The 26,011-nt window shown below is 43.9% G+C and overlaps 1 protein-coding gene across 2 annotated transcripts in view; it reads left to right on the plus strand.

Moving 5' to 3' along the window:
- Positions 1-26,011, plus strand: part of sgcb (sarcoglycan, beta (dystrophin-associated glycoprotein)) — a 32,862-nt gene that overhangs the window by 2,884 nt on the left and 3,967 nt on the right. For both annotated transcript variants that reach the window (XM_060824260.1, XM_060824264.1), the window contains exons 3-5: positions 11,643-11,828; positions 19,200-19,391; positions 25,262-25,393. In XM_060824260.1, coding sequence (XP_060680243.1) covers positions 11,643-11,828; positions 19,200-19,391; positions 25,262-25,393 — 510 coding nt within the window. The remainder of the gene's footprint in view (positions 1-11,642; positions 11,829-19,199; positions 19,392-25,261; positions 25,394-26,011) is intronic.

Genomic DNA, 26,011 nt, shown 5'->3' on the forward strand with positions numbered 1-26,011 from the left:
TCGCTGTCCACTACACCTCCAATTTTTGTGTCATCTGCAAACTTACTAACTGTACCTCTTGTGCTCACATCCAAATCATTTATTTAAATGACAAAAAGTAGAGGACCCAGCATCGATCGTTGTGGTACACCACTGGTCACAGGCCTCCAGTCTGAAAAACAACCCTCCACCATCATCCTCCGTCTCCTACCATTGAGCCAGTTCTATATCCAAATGGCTAGTTCTCCCTTTATTCCATGAGATCTAACCTTGCTAACCAGTCTCCCATGGGGAATCTTGTCGAACGCCTTACTGAAGTCTATATAGATCACATCTACTGCTCTGCCCTCATCAATCCTCTTTGTTACTTCTTCAAAAAAACTCAATCAAGTTTGTGGGACATGATTTCCCACGCACAAAGCAATGCTGACTATCCCTAATCAGTCCTTGCCTTTCCAAATATATGTACATCCTGTCCCTCAGGATTCCCTCCAACACCTTGCCCACCACCAATGTCAGGCTCACTGGTCTATAGTTCCCTGGCTTGTCCTTACCACCCTTCTTAAAAGTGGCACCATGTTAGCCAACCTCCAGTCTTCCGGCACCTCACCTGTGATTATCGATGGTACAAATATCTCAGCAAGAGGCCCAGCAATCACTTCTCTAGCTTCCCACAGAGTTCTAGGGTACACCTGATCACGTCCTGGGTATTTATTCACCTTTATGCGTTTCAAGACATCCAGCACTTTCTCCTCTGTAATATGAACATTTTGCAAGGTGTCACCATCTATTTTGCTACTTTCTATATCTTCCATATCCTTTTCCACAGTAAATACTGATGCAAAATACTCATTTAGTATCTCCCCCATTTTCTGCGGCTCCACATAAAGGCTGCCTTGCCAATCTTTTAGATGTCCTATTCTCTCCCTAGTTATCCTTTTGTCCTTAATGTATTTATAAAAACCCTTTGTGTTCTCCTTAACTTTGTTTGCCAAAGCTATCTCGTGTCTCCTTTTTGCCCTCCTGATTTCCCTCTTAAGCATACTCCTCTTAAGTATACTCTCTCAAGTATACTCTTCTAAGGATTCACTCGATCTATCCTGTCTATACCTTAGATATGCTTTCTTTTTCTTAACCAAACCCTCAATTTCTTTTGTCATCCAGCATTCCCTATACCGACCAGGCTTTCCTTTCACCCTGACAGGAATATACTTTCTCTGGATTCTTGTTATCTCATTTCTGAAGGCTTCCCATTTTCCAGCCGTCCCTTTACCCGCGAACATCTGCCCCCAATCAGCTTTCAAAAGCTCTTGCCTCATACCGTCAAAATTGGCCTTTCTCCAATTTAGAACTTCAACTTTTAGATCTGGTCTATCCTTTTTCTGGTCTATCATCACTATTTTGAAACAAATAGAATTATGGTCGCTGGCCCCAAAATGCTCCCCCCGACACCTCAGTCACCTGCCCTGCCTTATGTCCCAAGAGTAGGCCACGTTTTGCGCCTTCTCTAGTAGGTGCATCCACATATTGAATCAGAAAGTTGTCTTGTACACACTTAACAAATTCCTCTCCATCTAAACCCTTAACACTATGACAATCCCAGTCTATGTTTGGAAAATTAAAATCCCCAACTGTAACCACCCTATTATTCTTACAGATAGCTGAGATCTCTTTACATGTTTGTTTCTCAATTTCCCTCTGACTATTGGGGGGGGGTCTATACTACAATCCCAATAAGATTATCATTCCTTTCTTATTTCTCAGTTCCACCCAAATAACTTCCCTGGATGTATTTCCAGGAATATCCTCCCTCAGCATAGCTGTAGGTGCTTTCCCTTATCATAAATGTCACTCCCCCTCCTCTCTTTCCTCCCTTTCTATCCTTCCTGTAAGAGAAAGTGAGGACCGCAGATGCTGGAGATCAGACCTTAAAAATGTGTTGCTGGAAAAGTGCAGCAAGTCAGGCAGCATCAAAAGAACTTGAGAACTGATGTTTTGGGCATAAGCCCTTCTTCAGGAATGAGGAGGGTGTGCCAAGCAGGCTAGGATAAAAGGTAGGGAGAAGGGACTTGGGGGAGGGGTGTTGGGAATACGATAGGTGGGAGGAGCTTAAGGTGAGGGTGATAGGCAGGAGAGGGGGTGGGGGCGGAGAGGTTGGGAAGAAGACTGCAGGTCAAGAGGCAGTGCTGAGTCTGAGGGTTGGGACTGACAAAAAGTGGGGGATGGGGAAATGAGAAAGCTGGAAAAATCTGCTTTCATCCCTTGGGACCTTTTCTCAGTCCCAACCCTCAGACTCAGCACTGCCTTCTTGACCTACAATCATCTTCCCGACCTCTCCACCCCCACCCCCTCTTTGGCCTATCACCCTCACCTTAACCTCCTTCCACCTATCGTATTCCCAACGCCCCTCCCCCAAGTCTCTCCTCCCTACCTTTTTATCTTAGCCTGCTTGGCACACCTTCCTCATTCCTGAAGAAGGGCTTATGCCCGAAACGTCGATTCTCCTGTTCCTTTGATGCTGCCTGACCTGCTGTGCTTATCCTTCCTGTAGCACTTGTATCCTGGAACATTAAGCTGCCCATGTTAATGTTCCAGGATACAAGTGCTACATGAAGGAGCACTTGTAGCACTCCTTCCTACAAGCTGTGAACTACGCTCAAACAATTCCTCCAAGATCAGTTGTGAATTTCACTTTGTTAATTTTCCGATGTCCAGCGACACATGACTTCAAACAGCAAAGGCAGTAACTGTGCAGGTTCACTGCTGTGCCAGTTTCTTTCTCTCTCTCTCCTTCACTGACCTCACCATGTGCTTCCTTGTCTGTTCTTCTCCCTTTTAAAACTGTTGTTGGTTTGCCTTTTTTTTCTCAAAGTTGCAAAACAATGCAACAGCATATAAAACAGTAATTGCTGCTCCTGGAATTCGAGGAAATCGCCTCCAACACCTAAAATACCTCAATAAAGGAGCAGCTATTACAGCCAGAAAGTTTTCCCATCCTCCATCTTGGATTACCCAGAATCAGTACATAACGTCTTCAATGGCAGAACAAACAGAGAACGATTATACATCTGTGATTGCAAAGGTTGAAAGAAGGCTGTAGCAATGAGGTAATCTGTCATTATTTCACATGTCCCTGAAATGTGACCACCAGTCTATCAAACTTATGTGGACGGTGGTAGTGTTCCAAATTCCCATGTTAAACAAAATCATACCAAACCTTGGTGTTGTGGACAAGGTTGTCATAGTCATAGAGATGTACAGCATGGAAACAGACTCTTCCATGCCGACCAGATATCCCAACCCAATCTAGTCCCACCTGCCAGCACCTGGCCTATATTCCTCCAAACCCTTCCTATTCATATACCCATCCAAATGCCTCTTGAATGTTGCAATTGTACTAGCCTCCACCACTTCCTCTGGCAGCTCATTCCATACAAGTACCACCCTCTGTGTGGAAAAAGTTGCCCTTTAGGTCTCTCTTAAATCTTTTCCCTCTCACCCTAAACCTATGCCCTCTAATTCTGGTCTCTCCGACCCCAGGGAAAAGACTTTGCCTATTTACCCTATCCATGCCCCTCCTAATTTTGTAAACCTCTACAAGGTCACCCCTCAACCTCCAACACTCCAGGGAAAATCGCCCCAGCCTGTTCAGCCTCTCCCTTTAGCTGAAGTCATCCAGCCCTTGCAATATCCTTGTATTTCTACTTTCAACTTTCACAGCATCTTTCTGATAGGGAGGAGACCAGAATTGCACGCAATATTCCAACAGTGGCCTAACCAATGTCCTGTACAGCCGTAACATGACCTCCCAACTCCTGTACTCAATACTCTGACCAATAAAGGAAAGCATACCAAACGCCGCCTTCACTATCCTATCCACCTGCAACTCCACTTTCGAGGAGGTACGAACCTGCACTCCAAGGTGTTTTTGTTCAGCAACACTCCCTTGGACCTTACCATTATCAGTTAGAAATGCCAAGCTAAGAATCTGCAAACATACATGTGTGGTATATGATGATCATTGGACGTCTGTGGTGGGACAGGGCAGCAGTATCTGTGACTGAACAGTTCTCTTCCGGATACTTTGGTCACCCCAAATGAATGGGGTCTATAAACATCCGTCTAAAAATAGGTTGTTGCACCACCACTTGGATTAGGTAGCATACCATGTTGACCATCTTTGTGCTTAAAAGTTGGATTAAACAGTCCGCTCTGCTAGCTGAGTGTGCCAAGGCCACTGGATTTGAGCAGCATCATTACCAGGTCTACTTAAGTTAAAACAGCGATGAAATAGATGACATCTTTAAATCAGGCCAATAATCCTTTATTGCCTGGCAGAACAGCTGAAGGTCACAAGTCAAGTTAGCATTCCAGCAGCTCCAGATACTGGATAGGAAGAAAAACCCAAGAAATCCAGCAACATCCAATGACATTGGGAGCCACTTTAACGCTACCCGTGTCATCAATGTGCCACGGTGAAATGGACAAGCTTTTCATCGCTCTCCGGATAAAACTTCTCTTTTTGAGAATGACAGTGTTATCCATTGATGTTAGAAAGAACATCTTGAAATACATCTGAGTTGATACTTTCTGCACTATCCCCACTACCCTATGGTAGAATCCAAAGGTGAATCACTTCCAATGAGAGAACTGCAACAAACAATAATGCAGATAGGGTGGGGGGTGTAAAAAAACATTGACATTCATGGTGTTTCAACGGAGGTCTTCAAAGCTCCATGTACTTCTAGGGCTTGGAGAAGAAAAAGAGCTCCTACTACTCTAAATTCAGGATTTTGTCACAATCATAACTATTTTTGTGAAGGGAGATAAATAGTTTTCATAGAATGATTTAAATATTCCCTTTTGTCCATAATAATGGAAATCCTTACCTGTGTTTTGCTGAATCACCCTCTGGTGTCAGCATTAAATCTTGATGAAATGGAAAACTCTTTAGTCACCTGTATGCCAAAACTAAGCTGATCACCTAGATGTGCATGGTTTAGAGTTTGGGCAATGACACTGCAGTCATTCATTATCAGTAGCGGACTTGCAAAGCACTCTTTAATTGATTTTGGTACTGCATACAACAACATGGCTTGTCCTTAGATGAGTTTTGTTTTGGTAACATTTATGTACTAGTCAGCCAAATGTCCCACCTCCCATGTGTAGAGAGACTCTGGAACACATTGAGCACTTCTCATACCTTGACAGTTATGTTTCCTGGAACATCCATTGAGGAGATCCAATATCCAATCAACTGCGCCAGTTCTTCAAGGACCACAATACCGTACAGCCCAGATGGCCTCCTTCTTCAAGGACCGCAGATCAATACCGTACAGCCCAGATGGCCGCCTCCTTCAAGGACCGCAGATTCCCCCAGACGTGATCGATGATGCCCTCCACCGCATCTCCTCCACTTCCCGCTCCTCCACCCTTGAGCCCCGCCCCTCCAACCGCCACCAAGACAGAACCCCACTGGTGCTCACCTACCACCCCACCAACCTCCGTATACAGCGTATCATCCGTCATCATTTCCGCCAACTCCAAACGGACCCCACCACCAGGGATATATTTCCCTTCCCTCCCCTATCAGCGTTCCGCAAAGACCACTCCCTTCGTGACTCCCTCGTCAGGTCCACACCCCCCACCAACCCAACCTCCACTCCCTGCAACCGCAGGAAATGTAAAACTTGCGCCCACACCTCCTCCCTTACTTCTCTCCAAGGCCCCAAGGGATCCTTCCATATCTGCCACGAATTCACCTGCACCTCCACACACATCATCTATTGCATCCGCTGGCCTCCTCTATATTGGGGAGACGGCCCGCCTACTTGCGGAACGCTTCAGGGAACACCTCTGGGACGCCCGGACCAACCAACCCAACCACCCCGTGGCTCAACACTTTAACTCTCCCTCCCACTCCACCGAGGACATGCAGGTCCTTGGACTCCTCCATCTGCAGAACATAACAACACGACTGCTGGAGGAAGAGCACCTCATCTTCCGCCTGGGAACCGTCCAACCACAAGGGATGAACTCAGATTTCTCCAGTTTCCTCATTTCCCCTCCCCCACCTTGTCTCAGTCGGTTCCCTCGAACTCAGCACCACCCTCCTAACCTGCAATCTTCTTCCTGACCTCTCCGCCCCCACCCCACTCCAGCCTATCACCCTCACCTTGACCTCCTTCCACCTATCGCGTCTCCATCGCCCCTCCCCCAAGTCCCTCCTCCCTACCTTTTATCTTAGCCTGCCTGGCGCACACTCCTCATTCCTGATGAAGGGCTCTGGCCCGAAACGTCGAATCTCCTGCTCCTTGGATGCTGCCTGACCTGCTGCGCTTTAACCAGCAACACATTTTCAGCTCTGTGCTAGTTCAACCTCCTACAAACTATAGCAATGAGTGTTCGACAACACAGACCTCCTGTGCAAGTCAGAAACATCTTAATGTTCAGAGCAGTGAGACTGGACTATACTTGAGCAGTTCCGTCAGTAGTGCCTGTACTAATGTTAATGTATTTATTGAAGTCAGACACGGGTGGCACAGTGGTTAGCACTGCTGCCTCACAGCGCCTGAGACCCGGGTTCAATTCCCGACTCAGGCGACTGACTGTGTGGAGTTTGCACGTTCTCCCCGTGTCAGCGTGGGTTTCCTCCGGGTGCTCCGGTTTCCTTCCATCATCTAAAGATGTGCGGGTCAGGTGAATTGGCCAAGCTAAATTGCCCATAGTGTTAGGTAGGGGTAAATGTAGGGGTATGGATGGGTTGCGCTTCGGCGGGTCGGTGTGGACTTGTTGGGCCGAAGGGCCTGTTTCCACACTGTAAGTCTAATCTAATCTTAAAAAAAAAAGCAACATTCCTGCAAAATCAACTTTGGTGAGCAGGATACTGCGTCTGGATGACTAAAATGTGTCTCCCGTGTCAGGTCATGTTTTCAACTCTCAAATGGCCAAGGTTCCAGGGAAGGACAAAAATCTTGGAGTAGAATTAGGCCATTCAGCCCAATGAGTCTGCTTCAGCATTCGATCATGGCTGATCCCCTTACTAATCAAGATCTTTTATCCATCTGTCTTGAATGCACTCAACGACTTGGCTACTACAGCCTTCTGTGGTAATATGTTACACAGATTAACCATCTTCTGACTGAAGAAATTCTTGCTCATCTCAATTCTAAAGGGTCGTCCCTTTATTTTGAGGCTATGCCCTCAGGTGCTAGTCTCTCCTACTGGTAGAAACATCTCCACATCCGCTCTACCCAGGCTGTTTAGCATTCTGCAAGTTTCAGTGATATCTCACCTTATCCTTCTAAACTCCATCAAGTACAGACACAGAACCCTGAAATGCTCCCCATAGGGCAAGCCCTTCATTTCTGAGATCATTCTTGTGAACCTCCTCCAAGGCCAGCACATCCTTAGATACAGGCCCAAAACTGCTCTCAATATTCTAAATGTAGTCTGCCCAGAACTTTATATACTTCAGTAGTGCATCCCCACTCTTGCAATCTGGCTCTCTCTAAATAAATTCTAAATTATATCTGCCCTCCTATCTACCAACTGAACCTGCATCTAATTTTAAGAGAATCATTAACTAAGGCTCTGAAGTCCCTTCCTTTCTCCTTTGAGAAAATAGTCTATGCGCCTATTCTTTCTACCGAAATGCATATCATATTTTGTAACTTTGTATTCCATTTGTCACTTCTTTGCCTATTCTCCTAGCCTGTCAAAGTCCTTCTGCAGCCTCCCTGCTGCCTCAACACTATCTGTCCCTCCATCTATCTTAGCTACTGAGTTTGCAGATGACAAACACTGCTGCCTCACAGCGCCAGGGATCTGGGTTTAATTCTACCCATTGATGACTGTGTGGACTTTGCACGTTTTCTCAGTGTCTGTGTGGGTTTCCTCCCACATTCCAAAGCTGTGCAGGTTAGATGGATTGGCCATATTAAATTGCCTATAGTGTCCAGGGATGTACAGGCTAGGTGGATTAGCCATGGGAAACCGTTTACAGGGTATAGGTGAGTGGCCCTGAAAACTGACCAACCCAGATAATTTGGATTCAATGGGCCGAATGGCCTGCTTCCACACTGTCGGGATTTCTATGATACTTACGAACATTGCCCCCAGTTCCTTTGTCAAGATTGTTATTTAGCTTCCACCTGGGCAGCACCTTGTCAGAAGCCTTCTGGAAATCCAAACTGATCACGTCCATTGACTTTTCTTTGTCTAGCTTGTTTATTGGCTCTTCAAAGAATTCTAACAGATTTGTCAGGCATGTCATCCCCTTGACGAAATTGTGCTGACACAGCCCTGTTTTACTATGCACTTCTATCTACTCCGCAATCTCATCCTTAATGGTTTCTAAAATCTTGCCAATGACTGAGGTCAGGCTAATCAGCTTCTGCCTCACTCCTTTCTAAAACAAGGGTGTTACATCAGTCATTTCCAGTCCTCTAGGATCTGGCCAGACTCCAGTGATGCCTGAAAGATCACCAATACCCTCATCATCTCCTCTGCTATCTTTTTACAGAACTCTGGGGTGTAGTCCATCAGGTCCAGATCATTTATCCACCTTCAGACCTTTCACAATCCCCAGAACATCTCCTTAGTGATGGCCACTGCACTGTTCTCTGCCCCCCTGACTCTGTTGATGTTTTGGTAAGTTGCTGGTGTCTTCCACCATGAAAACTGATGCAAAGTACCTATTCAGTTCCTTCACCATTTCTTTTGTTCTCCTTTACTACTTCTCCATCCTGGCTTTGCAGCAGTCCAATATCCACTTGTGCCTTTCTCTTACCTTTCATATACCTAACAGAACTCGATTTTTGAGTCTTTCTGTGGAACATGGCAGTTTTGACATTAATAACTGAGAGGACCCTGCTACCTATTATTCAAAATAGCAACAAAACCTGTCCATCAAGCTGCTCTGAGTTGTAACATCTTTATGATGAATCGGGCCAAAGGCAGACTGGTAGTTGAGAAGGAAAGAAAAGGAAGCAATCCTTGCACTCTAGAACCCAATATCTCATGAGACATCCTGCCTCAATGCTTAAAAGTCTGCAGGTCTTGAAAACCATAGCAGAAATTCATGGTCCTGAGTGGACATTGTTCTCAAATCAAGGACAGTTGATGATGACTGCCACCGTGTAGTATGAATTGTAGTGGTGTTGGCAGAAATAAAATGCTCTTAATTACGTGTAATGATTATGGCAAATAGAACACACAACATTACAACGCAGAACAGGCCCTTCGGCCCTTGATATTGCGCCAACCTGTGGAACCAATCTGAAGCCTATCTCTCCTACACTACTCAATTTTCGTCCATATGTTTATCCAATGACCATTTAAATGCCCTTAACGTTGGCGAGTCTACTACTGTTGCAGGCAGGACATTCCACGCCCCTCCTACTCTAAGTAAAGAAACTACCTCTGATATCTGTCCAATATCTATCTCTCCTCAGTTTAAAGCTATGTCCCCTTGTGGTTGCCATCGCCATTAGAAGACAAAGGCTGTCACTGTTCAACCCATCTAACCCTCTGATTATCTTATATGTCTCAATTAAGTCACCTCTCAACCTTCTTCTCTCTCATGTCGCTCAGCCTTTCCTCATAAGGCCTTCCCTCCATACCAGGCAACATCCTAGTAAATCTCCTCTGCACCCTTTCCAAAGCTTCCACATCCTTCCTATAATGCAGTGACCAGAAAGGTACATAATACTCCAAATGCGGCCGAGCTTTGTATAGCTGCAGCATGACTTTGTGGCTCTGAAACTCAATCCCTCAACCGATAAAAGCTAACACAGCATATGCCTTCTTAACAACCCTATCAACCTGGGTGGGAACTTTTAGGGATCTATTTACATGGACACTGAGAACTCTCTGCTATCAACACCACCAAGAATCTTACCATTAGCCCAGTACTCTTTATTACTGTTGCTACTTCCAAAGTGAATCACCTCTCATTTTTCCGCATTAAACTCCATTTGCTTCTTCTCAGCCCAGATTTGCAGCTTATCTATGTTCTTCTGTAATCTACAACATCCTTCAGCACTATCAACAACTCCACCTTAGTGTCATCCGCAAATTTACTAAACCATCCTTCTACTGCCTCATCCAGGTCATTTATTAAAATGTCAAACAGCAGTGGCACTAAAACGGATCCTTGCAGTACACTACTATCAACTGAATTCAAGGATGAACATTTCCCATCAACTGCCCCCCCACCAACTTCTTTCAGCTGGCTAATTTCTGATCCAAACTGCTAAATCACCCTCAATCACAAACCTCGTACTTTTTGCAGTAGCATCCTGTGGGGAACCTTATTGAACGCCTTACTGAAATCCATATACACCACATCAACCGCTTTACCCTCATCCACTTGTTTGGTCACCTTCTCAAAGAACTCAATAAGGTTTGAGAGGCACAACCTACCCTTCACAAAACCGTGTTGACTATCCCTAACCAAATTATTCCTCTCTAGATGATTATAAATCCTATCTCTTATAACCTATTCCAACACTTTACCCACAACTGAAATAAGGCTCACTTCACAGCTCACAGGGCTGTCTCTACTCCCCTTCTTGATCAAGGGGACAACATTTGCTATCCTCCAGTCTTCTGGTGCAATTCTAGTAGACAACAGTGACATAAAGATTAAAGGCTCTGCAATCTCCTCCCTGGCTTCCCAAAGAATCCTAGGATAAATCCCATCCGGCCCAGGGGACTTATCTATTTTCACACTTTTCAGAATTGCTAACACATCCTTCTTGTGAACCGCAATCCTATCTGGTCTAGTAGTCTGTATCTCAGTGTTCTCCTCGACAACATTGTTTTTCCAGTGTGAGTACTAATGAAAAAAAATCATTTAGCACTTCCCCTATCTCCTCTGACTCCACGTGCAACTTCCCACTACTTTCTTTGATTGGCCATAATCTTTCTTTAGTCATTCTTTTATTCCTGATTATATCTATAGGAAGCTTTAGGGTCTTCCTTGATCCTATCTGCCAGTGACTTCTCATGTCCCCTCCTGGCTCTTCTTAACTCTCTCTTTAGGTCTTTCCTGGCTAACGTAACTCTCAAGCGCCTTAACTGAGCCATCACATCTCACCCTAACATAAGCCTTCTTCCTTTTGTCAAGAGATTCAACTTCTTTAGTAAACCACGGCTCCCCATTTGACCACTTCCTCCTTGCGTGACATAGTGGAAAGAAGAGTATATTAAAATATAGAAAACCTTCAACTGGCACCAATGGGACCAGGAGTCCACTGGTTGATCAAATGCTCTTCATAATCAAGAGGTAACATAACTGCAGTAAACCCAAGTAAAGCTTCAAGACATGAACATCCTGAGAAAAACTCTTCGTGAAAACATCGACACACCTCCTAAAACCATTAGAAACATAGTAACAGAAACTTAATGTGGGGGTATAAACATCACTATTATACTTTGTTTGCCTATAAACACTCTGACATTGTAGTGTTTGAGGTAGATGATTTCTGCTGGTTTATCGAGAATGGTGGTTAAAACAAAGTTTGCAGGAGTAGGTTAATTAGCTCAAGTCAGTTGTGCTTTTAATTTTGATTTATCAGCTGACTTTCTGGTTATGCGACATGTCACAATGGACATTCTTCAAATTTTACCATTGTGTAAGATGATTGTTACTATTTCAGATTACACTTGTTATCTGGGCAGTAATTCGCATTGGGCCCAATGGCTGTGATAGTATGGAGTTTCACGAGGAAGGGTTGCTACGGTTCAAACAGGAATCTGACATGGGAGTGGTATATCCCATGCACAAGAGTACTGTAGGAGGCAGAAGAGATGAAGACTTGTTGATCACTGGCAATAATCAACCAGTAAGTCCATCCCCTTTATTAATTTAAGTGTGCATGCTTTACAATGCTTGCAAAAATGAGTTGATTGTAGAAAAAATGTTAAGGTTTTCAAAGCTGAACATATAGAGAGTTGACATAACGAGTTGATCTATGTCATAGCACTAACAAATATAACATAGTGGATAAACCGTTAATATCCCTTCAAAATAGCTGAGTTTCCATGTCAGGCTAGAAATGTAAAAGTATTCATCTATAGTTCTCCAAATATCTACCCTTGACATCCTATTTCTTATCTGCATGCAGCTCCTCAATGATACAGACTCATAGAGATGTACAGCATGGAAATAGACCCTTCGGTCCAACCTGTCCATGCCGACCAGATATCCCAACCCAATGTAGTCCCACCTGCCAGCCCCTAGCCCATATCCCTCCAAACCCTTCCTATTCATATACCCATCCAATGTCTCTTAAATGTTGCAATTGTACCAGCCTCCACCACATCCTCTGGCAGCTCATTCCATACCTGTACCACCCTCTGTGTGGAAAAAGTTGCCCCTTAGGTCTCTTTTATATCTTTCCTCTCACACCCTAAACCTATGTTCTCTAGTTCTGGACTTCCTGACCCCAGGGAAAAGACTTTGCCTATTTACCCTATCCATACCCCTCCTAATTTTGTAAACCTCTATAAGGTCATCCCTCCGCCTCCGAGGCTCCAGAGAAAACACCCCCAGCCTGTTCAACTTCTCCCTATAGCTCAAATCCTCCAACCTTGGCAACATCCTTGTAAATCTTTTCTGAACCCTAACATCAGAAACAAAGCAAGATTTCCCTTGAAAATTAGTGACCTCCATTGCATTTAATTTGTCACGTTGCATGTCTGACAACTAATATTGGTAACAAAATTTCTTCCAGTTAAATATTTGAGTAAAAAATGAGGTCTGCAGATGCTGGAGATCACAGCTGCAAATGTGTTGCTGGTCAAAGCACAGCAGGTTAGGCAGCATCTCAGGAATAGAGAATTCGACGTTTCGAGCATAAGCCCTTCATCAGGAATAAGAGAGAGAGAGCCAAGCCGGCTGAGATAAAAGGTAGGGAGGAGGGACTAGGGGGAGGGGCGATGGAGGTGGGATAGGTGGAAGGAGGTCAAGGTGAGGGTGATAGGCCGGAGTGGGGTGGGGGCGGAGAGGTCAGGAAGAGGATTGCAGGTTAGGAGGGCGGTGCTGAGTTGAGGGAACCGACTGAGACAAGGTGGGGGGAGGGGAAATGAGGAAGCTGGAGAAATCTGAATTCATACCTTGTGGTTGGAGGGTTCCCAGGCGGAAGATGAGGCGCTCCTCCTCCAGCCGTCGTGTAGTTGTGTTCTGCCGGTGGAGGAGTCCAAGGACCTGCATGTCCTCGGTGGAGTGGGAGGGGGAGTTAAAGTGTTGAGCCACGGGGTGATTGGGTTGGTTGGTTCGGGCGGCCCAGAGGTGTTCTCTGAAGCGTTCCGCAAGTAAGCGGCCTGTCTCACCAATATAGAGGAGGCCACATCGGGTGCAGCGGATGCAATAGATGATGTGTGTGGAGGTACAGGTGAACTTGTGGCGGATATGGAAGGATCCCTTGGGGCCTTGGAGGGAAGTGAGTGTGGAGGTGTGGGCGCAAGTTTTACATTTCCTGCGGTTGCAGGGGAAGGTGCCGGGGGTGGAGGTTGGGTTGGTGGGGGGTGTGGATCTGACAAGGGAGTCACGAAGGGAGTGGTCCTTGCGGAACGCTGATAGGGGAGGGGAGGGAAATATATCCTTGGTGGTGGGGTCCGTTTGGAGGTGGCGGAAATGGCGGCGGATAATACGTTGTATGCGCAGGTTGGTGGGGTGGTAGGTGAGAACCAGTGGGGTTCTGTCTTGGTGGCGGTTGGAGGAGCGGGGCTCAAGGGCGGAGGAGCGGGAAGTGGAGGAGATGCGGTGGAGGGCATCGTCGATCACGTCTGGGGGGAATCTGCGGTCCTTGAAGAAGGAGGCCATCTGGGTTGTGCGGTGTTGGAATTGGTCCTCCTGGGAGCAGATGCGGCGGAGACGAAGGAATTGGGAATATGGGATGGCGTTTTTACAGGGGGCAGGGTGGGAGGAGGTGTAGTCCAGGTAGCTGTGGGAGTCAGTCGGTTTATAATAGATGTCTGTGTTGAGTCGGTCGCCCGAGATAGAAATGGAAAGGTCTAGGAAGGGGAGGGAGGAGTCTGAGACAGTCCAGGTGAATTTCAGGTCGGGATGGAAGGTGTTAGTAAAGTTGATGAACTGTTCAACCTCCTCGTGGGAGCACGAGGCAGCGCCGATACAGTCATCGATGTAGCGGAGGAAAAGGTGGGGGGTGGTGCCAGTGTAGTTGCGGAAGATGGACTGTCCATCTTCCGCAACTACACTGGCACCACCCCCCACCTTTTCCTCCGCTACATCGATGACTGTATCGGCGCTGCCTCGTGCTCCCACGAGGAGGTTGAACAGTTCATCAACTTTACTAACACCTTCCATCCCGACCTGAAATTCACCTGGACTGTCTCAGACTCCTCCCTCCCCTTCCTAGACCTTTCCATTTCTATCTCGGGCGACCGACTCAACACAGACATCTATTATAAACCGACTGACTCCCACAGCTACCTGGACTACACCTCCTCCCACCCTGCCCCCTGTAAAAACGCCATCCCATATTCCCAATTCCTTCGTCTCCGCCGCATCTGCTCCCAGGAGGACCAATTCCAACACCGCACAACCCAGATGGCCTCCTTCTTCAAGGACCGCAGATTCCCCCCAGACGTGATCGACGATGCCCTCCACCGCATCTCCTCCACTTCCCGCTCCTCCGCCCTTGAGCCCCGCTCCTCCAACCGCCACCAAGACAGAACCCCACTGGTTCTCACCTACCACCCCACCAACCTGCGCATACAACGTATTATCCGCCGCCATTTCCGCCACCTCCAAACGGACCCCACCACCAAGGATATATTTCCCTCCCCTCCCCTATCAGCGTTCCGCAAGGACCACTCCCTTCGTGACTCCCTTGTCAGATCCACACCCCCCACCAACCCAACCTCCACCCCCGGCACCTTCCCCTGCAACCGCAGGAAATGTAAAACTTGCGCCCACACCTCCACACTCACTTCCCTCCAAGGCCCCAAGGGATCCTTCCATATCCGCCACAAGTTCACCTGTACCTCCACACACATCATCTATTGCATCCGCTGCACCCGATGTGGCCTCCTCTATATTGGTGAGACAGGCCGCTTACTTGCGGAACGCTTCAGAGAACACCTCTGGGCCGCCCGAACCAACCAACCCAATCACCCCGTGGCTCAACACTTTAACTCCCCCTCCCACTCCACCGAGGACATGCAGGTCCTTGGACTCCTCCACCGGCAGAACACAACTACACGACGGCTGGAGGAGGAGCGCCTCATCTTCCGCCTGGGAACCCTCCAACCACAAGGTATGAATTCAGATTTCTCCAGCTTCCTCATTTCCCCTCCCCCCACCTTGTCTCAGTCGGTTCCCTCAACTCAGCACCGCCCTCCTAACCTGCAATCCTCTTCCTGACCTCTCCGCCCCCACCCCACTCCGGCCTATCACCCTCACCTTGACCTCCTTCCACCTATCCCACCTCCATCGCCCCTCCCCCTAGTCCCTCCTCCCTACCTTTTATCTCAGCCGGCTTGGCTCTCTCTCTCTTATTCCTGATGAAGGGCTTATGCTCGAAACGTCGAATTCTCTATTCCTGAGATGCTGCCTAACCTGCTGTGCTTTGACCAGCAACACATTTGCAGCTCCAGTTAAATATTTGGAAGCTATTCTCTTCGCCACCCCTAATTTTGTTTCTAAGCCAAATATTCCATCCCCTTCTCTGGCCATGATTTGAAGCTGTGCCAGATTGTTTACATAATAGAATCCTAATCCAGCATTGAACATCTGACTTGTTCTCTTCCCCCTCCCCTTTCCCCAAACCCTTGCCAACTACCAAGTAACCTTTCCCAATACCAAGATTGCCTCCTTAAATCTCTGTTGTTACCCATCTCCACCCCTGCAACAATCTGTCCTGCTAAATGTCATATTCATATTTTTGTCCTTCTAGATTTGATGGTTGAATTGATAAACTAGAGTTCTCCTGATTGATTTCTATCTTTCATCCTCCTTTCAAAAAGAAAATCTCATACAACACTCTGCTACAATTATCCAAAATCACACCAGGTCACGCTTACCCATCACCTCTAACTTTCCTGTCCCACATTTGTTCCCAATCCAGCAATAGCTCAAATCTAAAATTCCGATCATTCAAATCTCTGTATGACACTGCTTCCAGACTATTTTCCAATGTAACCCCATTTTAATACTTGAAATTTGATGTGCTCACAAATGCCAACAAAAATAAAACAGCAATAAACCAGTCCAGTAACATTCTAGAGTTACTAACATTAGAAGCATATTAATTTTAATGTATGCATTTTGTAGATCGGCAATGCATGATATGAATATAAAAATATGTTTTTAAAGTACTGTAGGTTTCAGGCAAGCAAGCAGTGTATTCCCCCCCACCCTGCAGCGTGCCCCAGTGTGTGTATAATCATGTGTGTGCCTGTGGTAGATAATGGTGAAGTACAGCAACTCTGAAAGCCTGATTAGGTTTCAGCTGATTCATCAATCCCATTCTCCTTCTGTACCTATTAGCACTTACCTATTATGAATTGCATGTTTTTTTTACAAATTTTGGTTAAAATTTGCAATTCTCAAAGTTTATTCCTTCATTCTCCACCAGAGTAACTGATACTTGGAGGAAAACTGGAAGTTTTGCTGTCCTCTTTCAAAATAGACCAGTTATTAATTAGCAAGGTGACTCCTCCAACCCCACATGGAATTCAGGACAGACAACAACCTCTTCAATTTGCAAGGGATGTTGAGACTTACATAAAGGTCAATAAACAGTTACTGAGGAGACTCAACCACAAATAACTATTCTCAAAGCACGTACACTGGAGGATGTTCGGCCACTTGTTGATTGCTTAGCCCTTGCCTTAGAACACTACCTAAAAGTGTCCGCAGTAGACACATATCTTGTATCAACCAGTCCCATTATCATGTACTCGCAGATCCCATAGTCACTATTAATACAACACATCCCTCTGTTCACTGTAATGTAGCTATCTTGAGTATGACCTTCAATAACACTACGTGGAAAACAAAATCAGCGATCACCTGGCAAAAAGCCAGTTCCTCTTGCCAAAGTCTGTCTCAGAAGAAAGATTGAAGTCTACTCACCAGGCAGCGTTTCTTACATCACTTGTTTATGGGTGTGAGGCTTGGACAACCGATGGGCAACATTGTAAAATAATTAGAAGTATTCTGTCCTTGCTGTCTGAGTTCTTTGTAAGGTCACGTGTCAGGACAGAATTCCTAACACCAAAGGTTCTTGCATCATGCTGCATACCTCGCATTGAAAAATTGCCGATTCAATGTTTTGAGACCATTAACACTGTGGTCTCTTCCCACAGATGTGAGCATACCTGCTGAGTTTCACCAGCAATATCTGATTTTGTCTCAGATCTCCAACATCCACAGTTCTTTATTTATCTGATTTAGATAACGCTCAGGTTTGCTTGTTTGGTCATACATGTTTGCAAACAAGGTTCACAAATACTAAAGCTGTACTTAACAGCAAGCTGAGCATGGTAACCCCAAATGTGGAGACAAAGACAATCTGAAAGTCAAGTTCAGAGCTTGTAGGGAAAAAATAATTACCTTTTTAACAGGTCAAATGGAGATGTTTCTACCATCAATTGATTTTCTCTTTTGAGAAGAAAAGTATATCTTCAGAACAAGTGAATGTGGTGCACAGTTAATGCCAACATCCAGCCTTTCATATGCAGTATTTTTAATCAGGAATGTGAATAGGGATTATTTAATGTCATGACCTGCAATTAGGCTGTTCTGATATTTGCCACTACTAAGTGACACTGGGCTAGGAGTGGTTGAGAGAGCTCACTGTCACCAAGCCTCCTATGCTCGGGCTTTTTCAATTTTCAGTAGTAATTAACAAGGTGGTTTATTGCATGACAGCAGTAAATACAGTTTACATTACTAGTCAGGCATCAGTACTAAGGACTGTCAGCTGTGCAGAATGCATCTATTCCCTTTGCATACGCGTGCAGAACTCGGTTGCCTCTGCGGCATTATCAAACTAGGTAGGGCTAATGGAATTTCAGTGTTAATTCTTTCAGAACCAATTCCTTATACAGCACCTGTAAAGGGTCATTTTCCTTATTTGCTTGTTCATTCATAGATTCTTTTGTCGATTCAATTTACCCACCAATTCTCTGCATGCATTGTCTCAGTCCACATATGTAAGAATTGAATCTCCGTTAGTTTTCAGTTAAGTTTTTCAAATCAATTGTTAATTCACCTTCCAATTCTTTAATGCACATGGAACAAGCAACAGAAACTCCAAACTTTTTAAACTGGTCTTAAGAAGAAAAATCCTGGGCACCAGACCATCTGTGTTATTGTCAGTGGAGGAGGATGAAATGGGGAGGAAAAAATCAATGATTCACCTGTCAAACTTGTTGTTTATACTGTTGATAATGGTTGGATCTCCAACCAACCTACTGTGAGACTGAAGGGGGGGGTGCAGGGCAAGGGCAGAGCCAAATGTTGCTTGGCCCTGAAGCACTAAGCAAAGCCATGGAGGAGAGTAATATTGGAAATGTGGCATTTGTCCCTTGAATTTCTACAACTAATACACCACAGAATGAGTGAACATATTGGTCCTTTCTAATTTAACAGCACCAAATGTTTAACTGGAGTCGATATAAAAACAAACCTCCATTATTAAAATGAGTAAATCTGTGCTGCAAAGATGTTAGATGCAAATACCTTTAAATTCAAAATTATAATTAAAAAAAACAAGTCATTTGTAATTTGTGTAATGCTGTATAATTTAAAATCAGATAAGTCATAATGCAGAACACTTGTTAGTATTTTCATATGGCAGCATATTCTAGAAGTTGGACAACTTTAATTTCCTTTTTAGGCTTTTCCCACCATACAGTTCCTCCTCTTTTGAAGGAGAGCGTACAAGTTAGTTCACCTACCTTTATCTTTTTCTATTGTTTTTGAGAACATCATGAAGTGTGTGGGGAAATGACTGCCTTACATATACTGCCTCTCCATGCCAAAGCAAGTGCTGTGGGTGCAACCCTGAGACCCACAACCTCTGAAAACCAGCCAAACTGTTAGTTATGTTATTTATTCACAAACTTACAATATGACAAAGACAAATGAACTTAAATGAGTTCCTGTGCAGTTCTTTTTTGTGGTCTGAATTAATTTGTTTATGGATTTATAATTGCAACTTTTGATCCTATGCCCTTTCTAGGTGGTGTTTCAGCAGGGAACAACCAAGCTCCGTGTAGACAAAGATAAAACCTCCATCACTAGTGATATTGGAATGTCGTTTGTTGATCCCCGGACCCAGAAGACTGTGTTTAGCACTGACTATGATACTCATGAGTTTCATTTACCCAAAGGTGTGAAGACACTGAACGTACAAAAGGCATCCACAGAGAGGGTTAGTATTCATCATGTTTGATTTCTTTGATGTTTAATACTTTATGCTATTTCACACATATCCTTTCCTTACAACTTTACTTGGTATATTTTTGGATGTTCTGAAACATCTCCTTAAAATGTCTGGTATGGTATTTCTACCAACCTATGTTTTCCAGATTACTTTTGCCAGCTGTTTTCATTCTCTCATATATGCCCTTGTTTCAGCTTAAAATTCTAATCTTAGATCTGCTCATCTCCCTCAAACTGTGAAATTCAGTCACATTGTAATCAGTTTTGTCTGAAGATTTTTTTTCTAACTTCTAGCCCTGTCTACTGTTACACTTTTAGGTTTCTCCACTCAGTCCTTTTCTATCATCATTTCCCTTATTACTAACTTGCTCTCCTGTCTTCTCTGTCGTGTTTTGTAGGATTCTTCCAAACCTAATGCCTGTCCACCACCCCAGTAATTCAACATGCCAGAAGCCTGGTCTGAGCAGATCCAGGTGATGGCCATCCTAACGGTCCACACTTTCCCAGTACTGGTATCCGTGCCCCAGACAATTGAAACCCACACCAGTCCATGCATTCATTTCTAACTTTTGGTAACCTTTGCCAAATTGCTCGTGGAGAAAGTGAGGACTGCAGATGCTGGAGTCAGAGTCAAAATGTGGTGCTGGAAAAGCGCAGCAGATCAGGCAGCATCCAAAGAGCAGGATAGTCGACGTTTTGGGCATAAGCCCTTCATCAGGAATGATATGCCCAAAATGTCGACCCTCCTGCTCCTCGCATGCAAATTGCACCTGGTTAAAGTAATAATGCAGAGATTACCCTTGAGTTTCTGTTTAGCCCCAATCTGCTCATATTCCCTTAGCGAGATCTTTTTTCTAGTTCTGTCGATGTTGGTATCTACCATGAACCATAATATAATCCTCTGCTGCAAATTCCTTTTCAGTTGAAAGGAGATATCCCAAACACTGAAACCAAGCAGCCAACACAATCATCTGGGCTCTCCCTCTCTCTCAGTTGCAGAAAACTGTATCTAATTCCCAGTGCTGGCCCCTCCTACCACTACATTCCTGTCAACTCCTCCTTTATATAATGATGCGATGGTCAGTTCATTCATCCACCCACCCTGCAGTGCTTGTTTTCATCTATACAATAACCTCAAATCTGTTGGGCAACTTCAAAGGCTGAGGCTCCTGCAATTCTAACATTTTGATGCCCCTTACCTACTTCACTTACAGTTACACCCTGATGTCCTGACCATGTCCAAATCAGAAGACCCTATTCTAAGGGATGAGACTGCCTGAAACAAAGCATCCAGATAACATCCCACCTTCCTAACATATTGCAGTGTCTGCTCAGTCATTGAACCAAATCTAGACTAATCTGGAAATCGTACTGCATATATGTTTACCTTGAATCATGTGGAGTAGACTCCAAAAGCTCCCACTTCCCACACAATGTCTGCCTTGCCATCTTTATGAATTAAATTAAATCTTTATGAATTAAAACTTAAGTATGATCAATAAACCCTACACCTCCCGATAAGCTTTAATAAATCTTTTATAAATACTAATATTTATAAAACCTGACATTTAAAACAAAAGAACGAGGAGCAGGGTATACCATCTGGCACTTAGAGCTGGCTCCGCCATTCAGTAAGATCACGGTTGATGCTTTCATGGCCTCAGCTCCACTTACCCACCCTCTCAGCATAATCCTTAATTCCTTAACTATTCAAAAATTTATCCGTCTTAGCTTTAAAAACATCTCCTGAGGAACTCTCAATTGTTTTACTGGGCAGGGAATTGTAGATTCACACCCTTCCAAGTGAAGAAGTTCCTTCTCAATTCAGTCCTAAATCTGCTCCTTCTAACCCTGAGCCAATGCCCTCTTGTCCTAGCCTCACCTGCCAGTGGAAACATCCTCTCTACTTCTATCTTATCTATTCCCTTCATATGTTTCTGTAAGATCCCCACCCCTTAATTTTTCTACATTCCAATGAATATAATCTCAGTCTGTCCTCATAAGCCAACCCCCCCTCAACATCAGAATCAACCTAGTGATCCTCCTCTGTACCCCCTCCAGTGCCAGTACATCCTTTCTCAAGAAGGAGACCAAAACTGCATGCAGTACTCCAGGTGTGGCCTCATCAGTACCCTACAGAGCTGCAACATAAACTCCCTGTTTGTAAACTCAATCCCTTAAGCAATGAAGGACAAAATTCCACTTGCCTTCTTAATTCCTTGTTGCACCTGCAGACCAACCATCTGTGATTCCTGCACAAGGACACCCAGGTCCCTCTGCACAGCAACATGCTGCAATTGTTTCCATTCAAGTAGTAGCCCTTTTTACTGTTGTTCCTACCAAAATGGATGACTTCACAAAGTTTATTTAATAAATTAATTCAGTCCTGAATGATAAATGAGCAAAATACTCACCCATCAGTTATTCTGAGACATCACACTTGAGTTTTTTTCTCATCAAGTTTTGCTGCTGATCGATCCCACTCTGTTGAATATTTCTGTTGAATAAAGGGAACTATGGAGCTATGAGGGAGGAGCTGGCCAAAGTTCATCCCTTAACAGGGATGACAGTGGAGGAACAATGGCAAATATTTGTGTATAATGCAGAAGATGCAGGATCAGTTCATTCCAAAAAGGAAGAAAGATCCTAGGGTGGCCATGGCTGACGAGGGAAGTTAAGAAACATATAAAGTTAAAAGAGAAAAAGTATAACATAGCAAAGATAAGTGGGAAAACGGAGGACTGGGAAGCTTTTAAAGAACAGAGGATTACTAAGAAGGAAATATGCAGAGAAAAAAATGAGGTACGAAGGTAAACCGGCCGAAAATATAAAGGAGGATAATAAAAGCTTTTTTAGGTATGTTAAAGGCAACAAAAAAGGGTCAAGACTAAAATTGAGCCTTTGAAGACAAGGGAATATATTACAGGGAACAAAGAAATGGCAGAAGAATTGAATTGGTACTTCAGATCTGTGTTCACTGGGGAAGACACAAGCAATCTCCCTGAGGTAACAGTGACTGAAGGACCTGAACTTAAGGGAATTTATATTTGCCAGGAATTGGTGTTGGAGAGACTTGGTTCTGAAGGTTGATAAGTTCCTGGGGCCTGATGGTCTACATCCCAGGGTACTGAAGGAGGTGGCTCAAGAAATCGTGGATGCGTTGGTGATTATTTTCCAGAGTTCGATAGATTCAGAATCAATTCTTGTGGATTGGAGGGTGGATAATGTTGTACCACTTTTCAAGAAAGGTGGGAGAGAGAAAGCAGGAAATTATAGACCAGTTAGTCTGACTTCAGTGTGGGAAAGATGCTGGAGTCTATTATAAAGGATGAAATTATGACACACATCGATAGTAGTAACAGGATAGGTCAGAGTCAGCATGGATTTATGAAGGGGAAATCATGCTTGACTAATCTTTTGGAATTTTTTGAGGACGTAACTCTGAAGATGGACGAGGGAGATCCAGTAGATGTAGTGTACCTGGACTTTCAGAAAGCTTTTGATAAAGTCCCACATAGGTTAAGTGAGCAAAATTAGGGCGCATGATATTGGGGACAAAGTACTAATTTGGATTGAAGGTTGGTTGGCTGACAGGAAACAAAGAGTAGTGATAAATGGCTCCATTACCGCAGAGATCAGTGCTGGGACCGCAGCTTTTTACAGTATATGTTAATGATGTAGAAGATGTATTAGTAATAACATTACCAAATTTGCTGATGATACTAAGCTGGGTGGCAGGATGAAATGTGAGGAGGATGTTAGGAGATTACAGGGTGACCTGGACAGGTTAGGTGAGTGGTCAGATGCATGGCAGATGCAGTTTAATATGGATAAATGTATGGTATAAATGTATGGTTATCCACTTTGGTGGCAAGAACAGGAAGGCAGATTACTACTTAAATGGAACCAACTTTGGTAAAGGGACAGTACAGAGAGATCTGGGTGTTCTTGTACACCAGTCAATGAAGGTAAGCATGCAGGTACAGCAGATAGTGAAGGCTAATAGCATGCTGGCCTTCATAACAAGAGGGATTGAGTATAGAAGCAGAGGTTCTTCTGCAGCTGTACAGGGCCCTGGTGAGACCACACCTGGAGTATTGTGTGCAGTTCTGGTCTCCAAATTTGAGGAAAGACATTCTGGCTATTGAGGGAGTACAGCATAGGTTCATGAGGTCAATTCCTGGAATGGCGGGACTACCTTACACTGAAAGACTGGAGCGACTGTGCTTGTATACCCTTGAGTTTAGAAGACTGAGAGGGGATCTGATTGAGACATAGAAGATTATTAAAGGATTGGACACTCTGGAGGCAGGAAACATGTTTCCGCTGATGGGTGAGTGCTGAACCAGAGGACACAGCATAAAAATACGGGGTAGACCATTTAGGACAGAGATGAGGAGAAACCTCTTCACCTAGAGAGTGGGGCTGTGTGGAATGCTCTGCACCAGAGGGCAGTGGAGGCCCAGTCTCTGGATTCACTTAAAGGGTTGGATAGAGCTCTCAAGGATAGTGGAATCAAGGGTTATGGAGATAAGGCAGGAACAGGATACTGATTAAGGATGATCAGCCATGATCATATTGAATGGTGGTGCAGGCTCAAAGGGCAGAATGGCCTACTCCTGCACCTATTGTCTATTGTTTTCCTAGTTTTAGAGAGCTTCCAGTATCTCTTTGGCTGGCACCAGTCTTTGATGAGATTTTGCCCTTGACAGATGGAACTCCTAGCTCCAGTTTCTTAATGACCACGGCCTACAAATGGTTGCAGGGCAGCCAGTATACACCTCATACCTTATACAATTCAACTCATAGTTTCCATTTCAGGCATTAGCCTGGTAAATCTATGCAAATGAGTTCTTTGATTGTAATGTACATTCAATAAGGGCATCCACAATCTCTTGTTTTTCAATTCAAGGCCATACTACTGGGCCCTTTAAAAATGTGTTTATCTACCTGAATTCCCATTATATATTTGAACTCCTAAAGTTTTTCCTTATCATCTAGGTACCTCAGCAAACATAATGAATATATACTCAATTCTTCCTTCCAATATGTATTACCTCATACCCACCCATGTAAAATTGCATCAGCCTCTCTATCAAACAATCCGTTTTCCTAAACTAACTTATGTTCATCATTTCTGATTGCTCCAGAGCTGCTTCTTCACTGTTTATCAGTGAATGTACTGTAAATGTGGAACAGCACTGACCCCCAATAGCACACCAACCCCAATCCTTTTCCAGTCTTAGTAACACTATTTATTCTTGAAAGAAATTCTGTAAATAATGAAAATATCCTAGTTAGAAATTGATGATTACTATTAAGTACTGATCAATAGATTTTTAAAATTCTTTTAATGACTTTGCTATTATGATTTTTTTGGTTTGGAAATCAGTTCAGTTTTCTAATGTGTTGTAGGTCTATTTCTGTGGCTGTCCTGATACTCATGTTTCTCTCACATCCCTACATTTCACTCATGCATGTGTCCATTGCATTGGTATTCTAATAATGTGTATTTTTAGATGGGTCTGCATGCTATTTATTTTCACATGACATTTATCATTCACAAGGCATGGTCTGTTCCATGAGTATCATATTTATGGGATTTCCAGAAGAGAGAGAAAGAGGATTCAGCTGTATTGGTAAGTTTAGTAGTTAGAGTATTGCCTTAAATGCGTTAAACAATTTCCCTATACTTACAACAATAAATGTTACTGATACTGTAAAACATATCTATAAAATAGATGCTGGAAACTAATACCATGAGAACATTTTGTGGAAATTCCATTTTGTGTTTTGAAAATTTATTTGTACTGACATATTCAATATCAGTGACTGACCTAAATTAGATCATTCTTTCAGGTAACAAGCAATCATAGCACAGATCTTCAGATTCGTGCTGGTGACCGTGTGATTGTGCGTGGGAATGAAGGAGTCTTTATCATGGGCAAAACCATTGAATTTCGCATGAGAGGTGATATGGATCTCAAGGCTGTGAGTGCAGAAGTCTTTGATAGCTTTGTTTGGTGAGGGAGTAGTGGTCATCGCTTCTCATCAATAGATGACTATCTGTTCCTTTGTTCCAATTAAAAATAATATTTTTGAATTGCCCTGACAAACAAGAAATATTGTAAGAAGAATTCTTCCTCTAATTGAGAGGAATTAGACTAATATTTTGTATGTTTTCATTGAAAACTCAAATCTTCCAAAAGTAGTCAGGGACTGGTAAGAGTGTTACCACTAGTTTAAATTTAAATCCATTAATGTGACTAAAAAACAACAAATTTCTGGCCATGATGCCTATATCCTAGGGCTTGAGGTCAATAGATAGTGGATCCACTGATAGGGAATTCTGGAAGATCTAAATTTTAAATGGTCCTATAGTTTGGAAGGAACAAACATAATCCCATTAATCAGGAAAGAAGGGGCAAAAAGAGAAACTATGGCTCAGTTAATACCATAGTGTTGGAAATAAAATAAAAAAGTAGTTCTAGAAATAATCAACAGATCATACAGCATCTGTGTGATAAATTTTGAACAAATGAAGAAAATGGTGGGAAGAAAAATAAATAATAGATGGGCCTTAATGATCCATTGCTTTGTGAAAATTTT

This window comes from Hemiscyllium ocellatum, chromosome 1 (genome assembly GCF_020745735.1).
Source record: "Hemiscyllium ocellatum isolate sHemOce1 chromosome 1, sHemOce1.pat.X.cur, whole genome shotgun sequence".
Classification (NCBI taxonomy): domain Eukaryota; kingdom Metazoa; phylum Chordata; class Chondrichthyes; order Orectolobiformes; family Hemiscylliidae; genus Hemiscyllium; species Hemiscyllium ocellatum.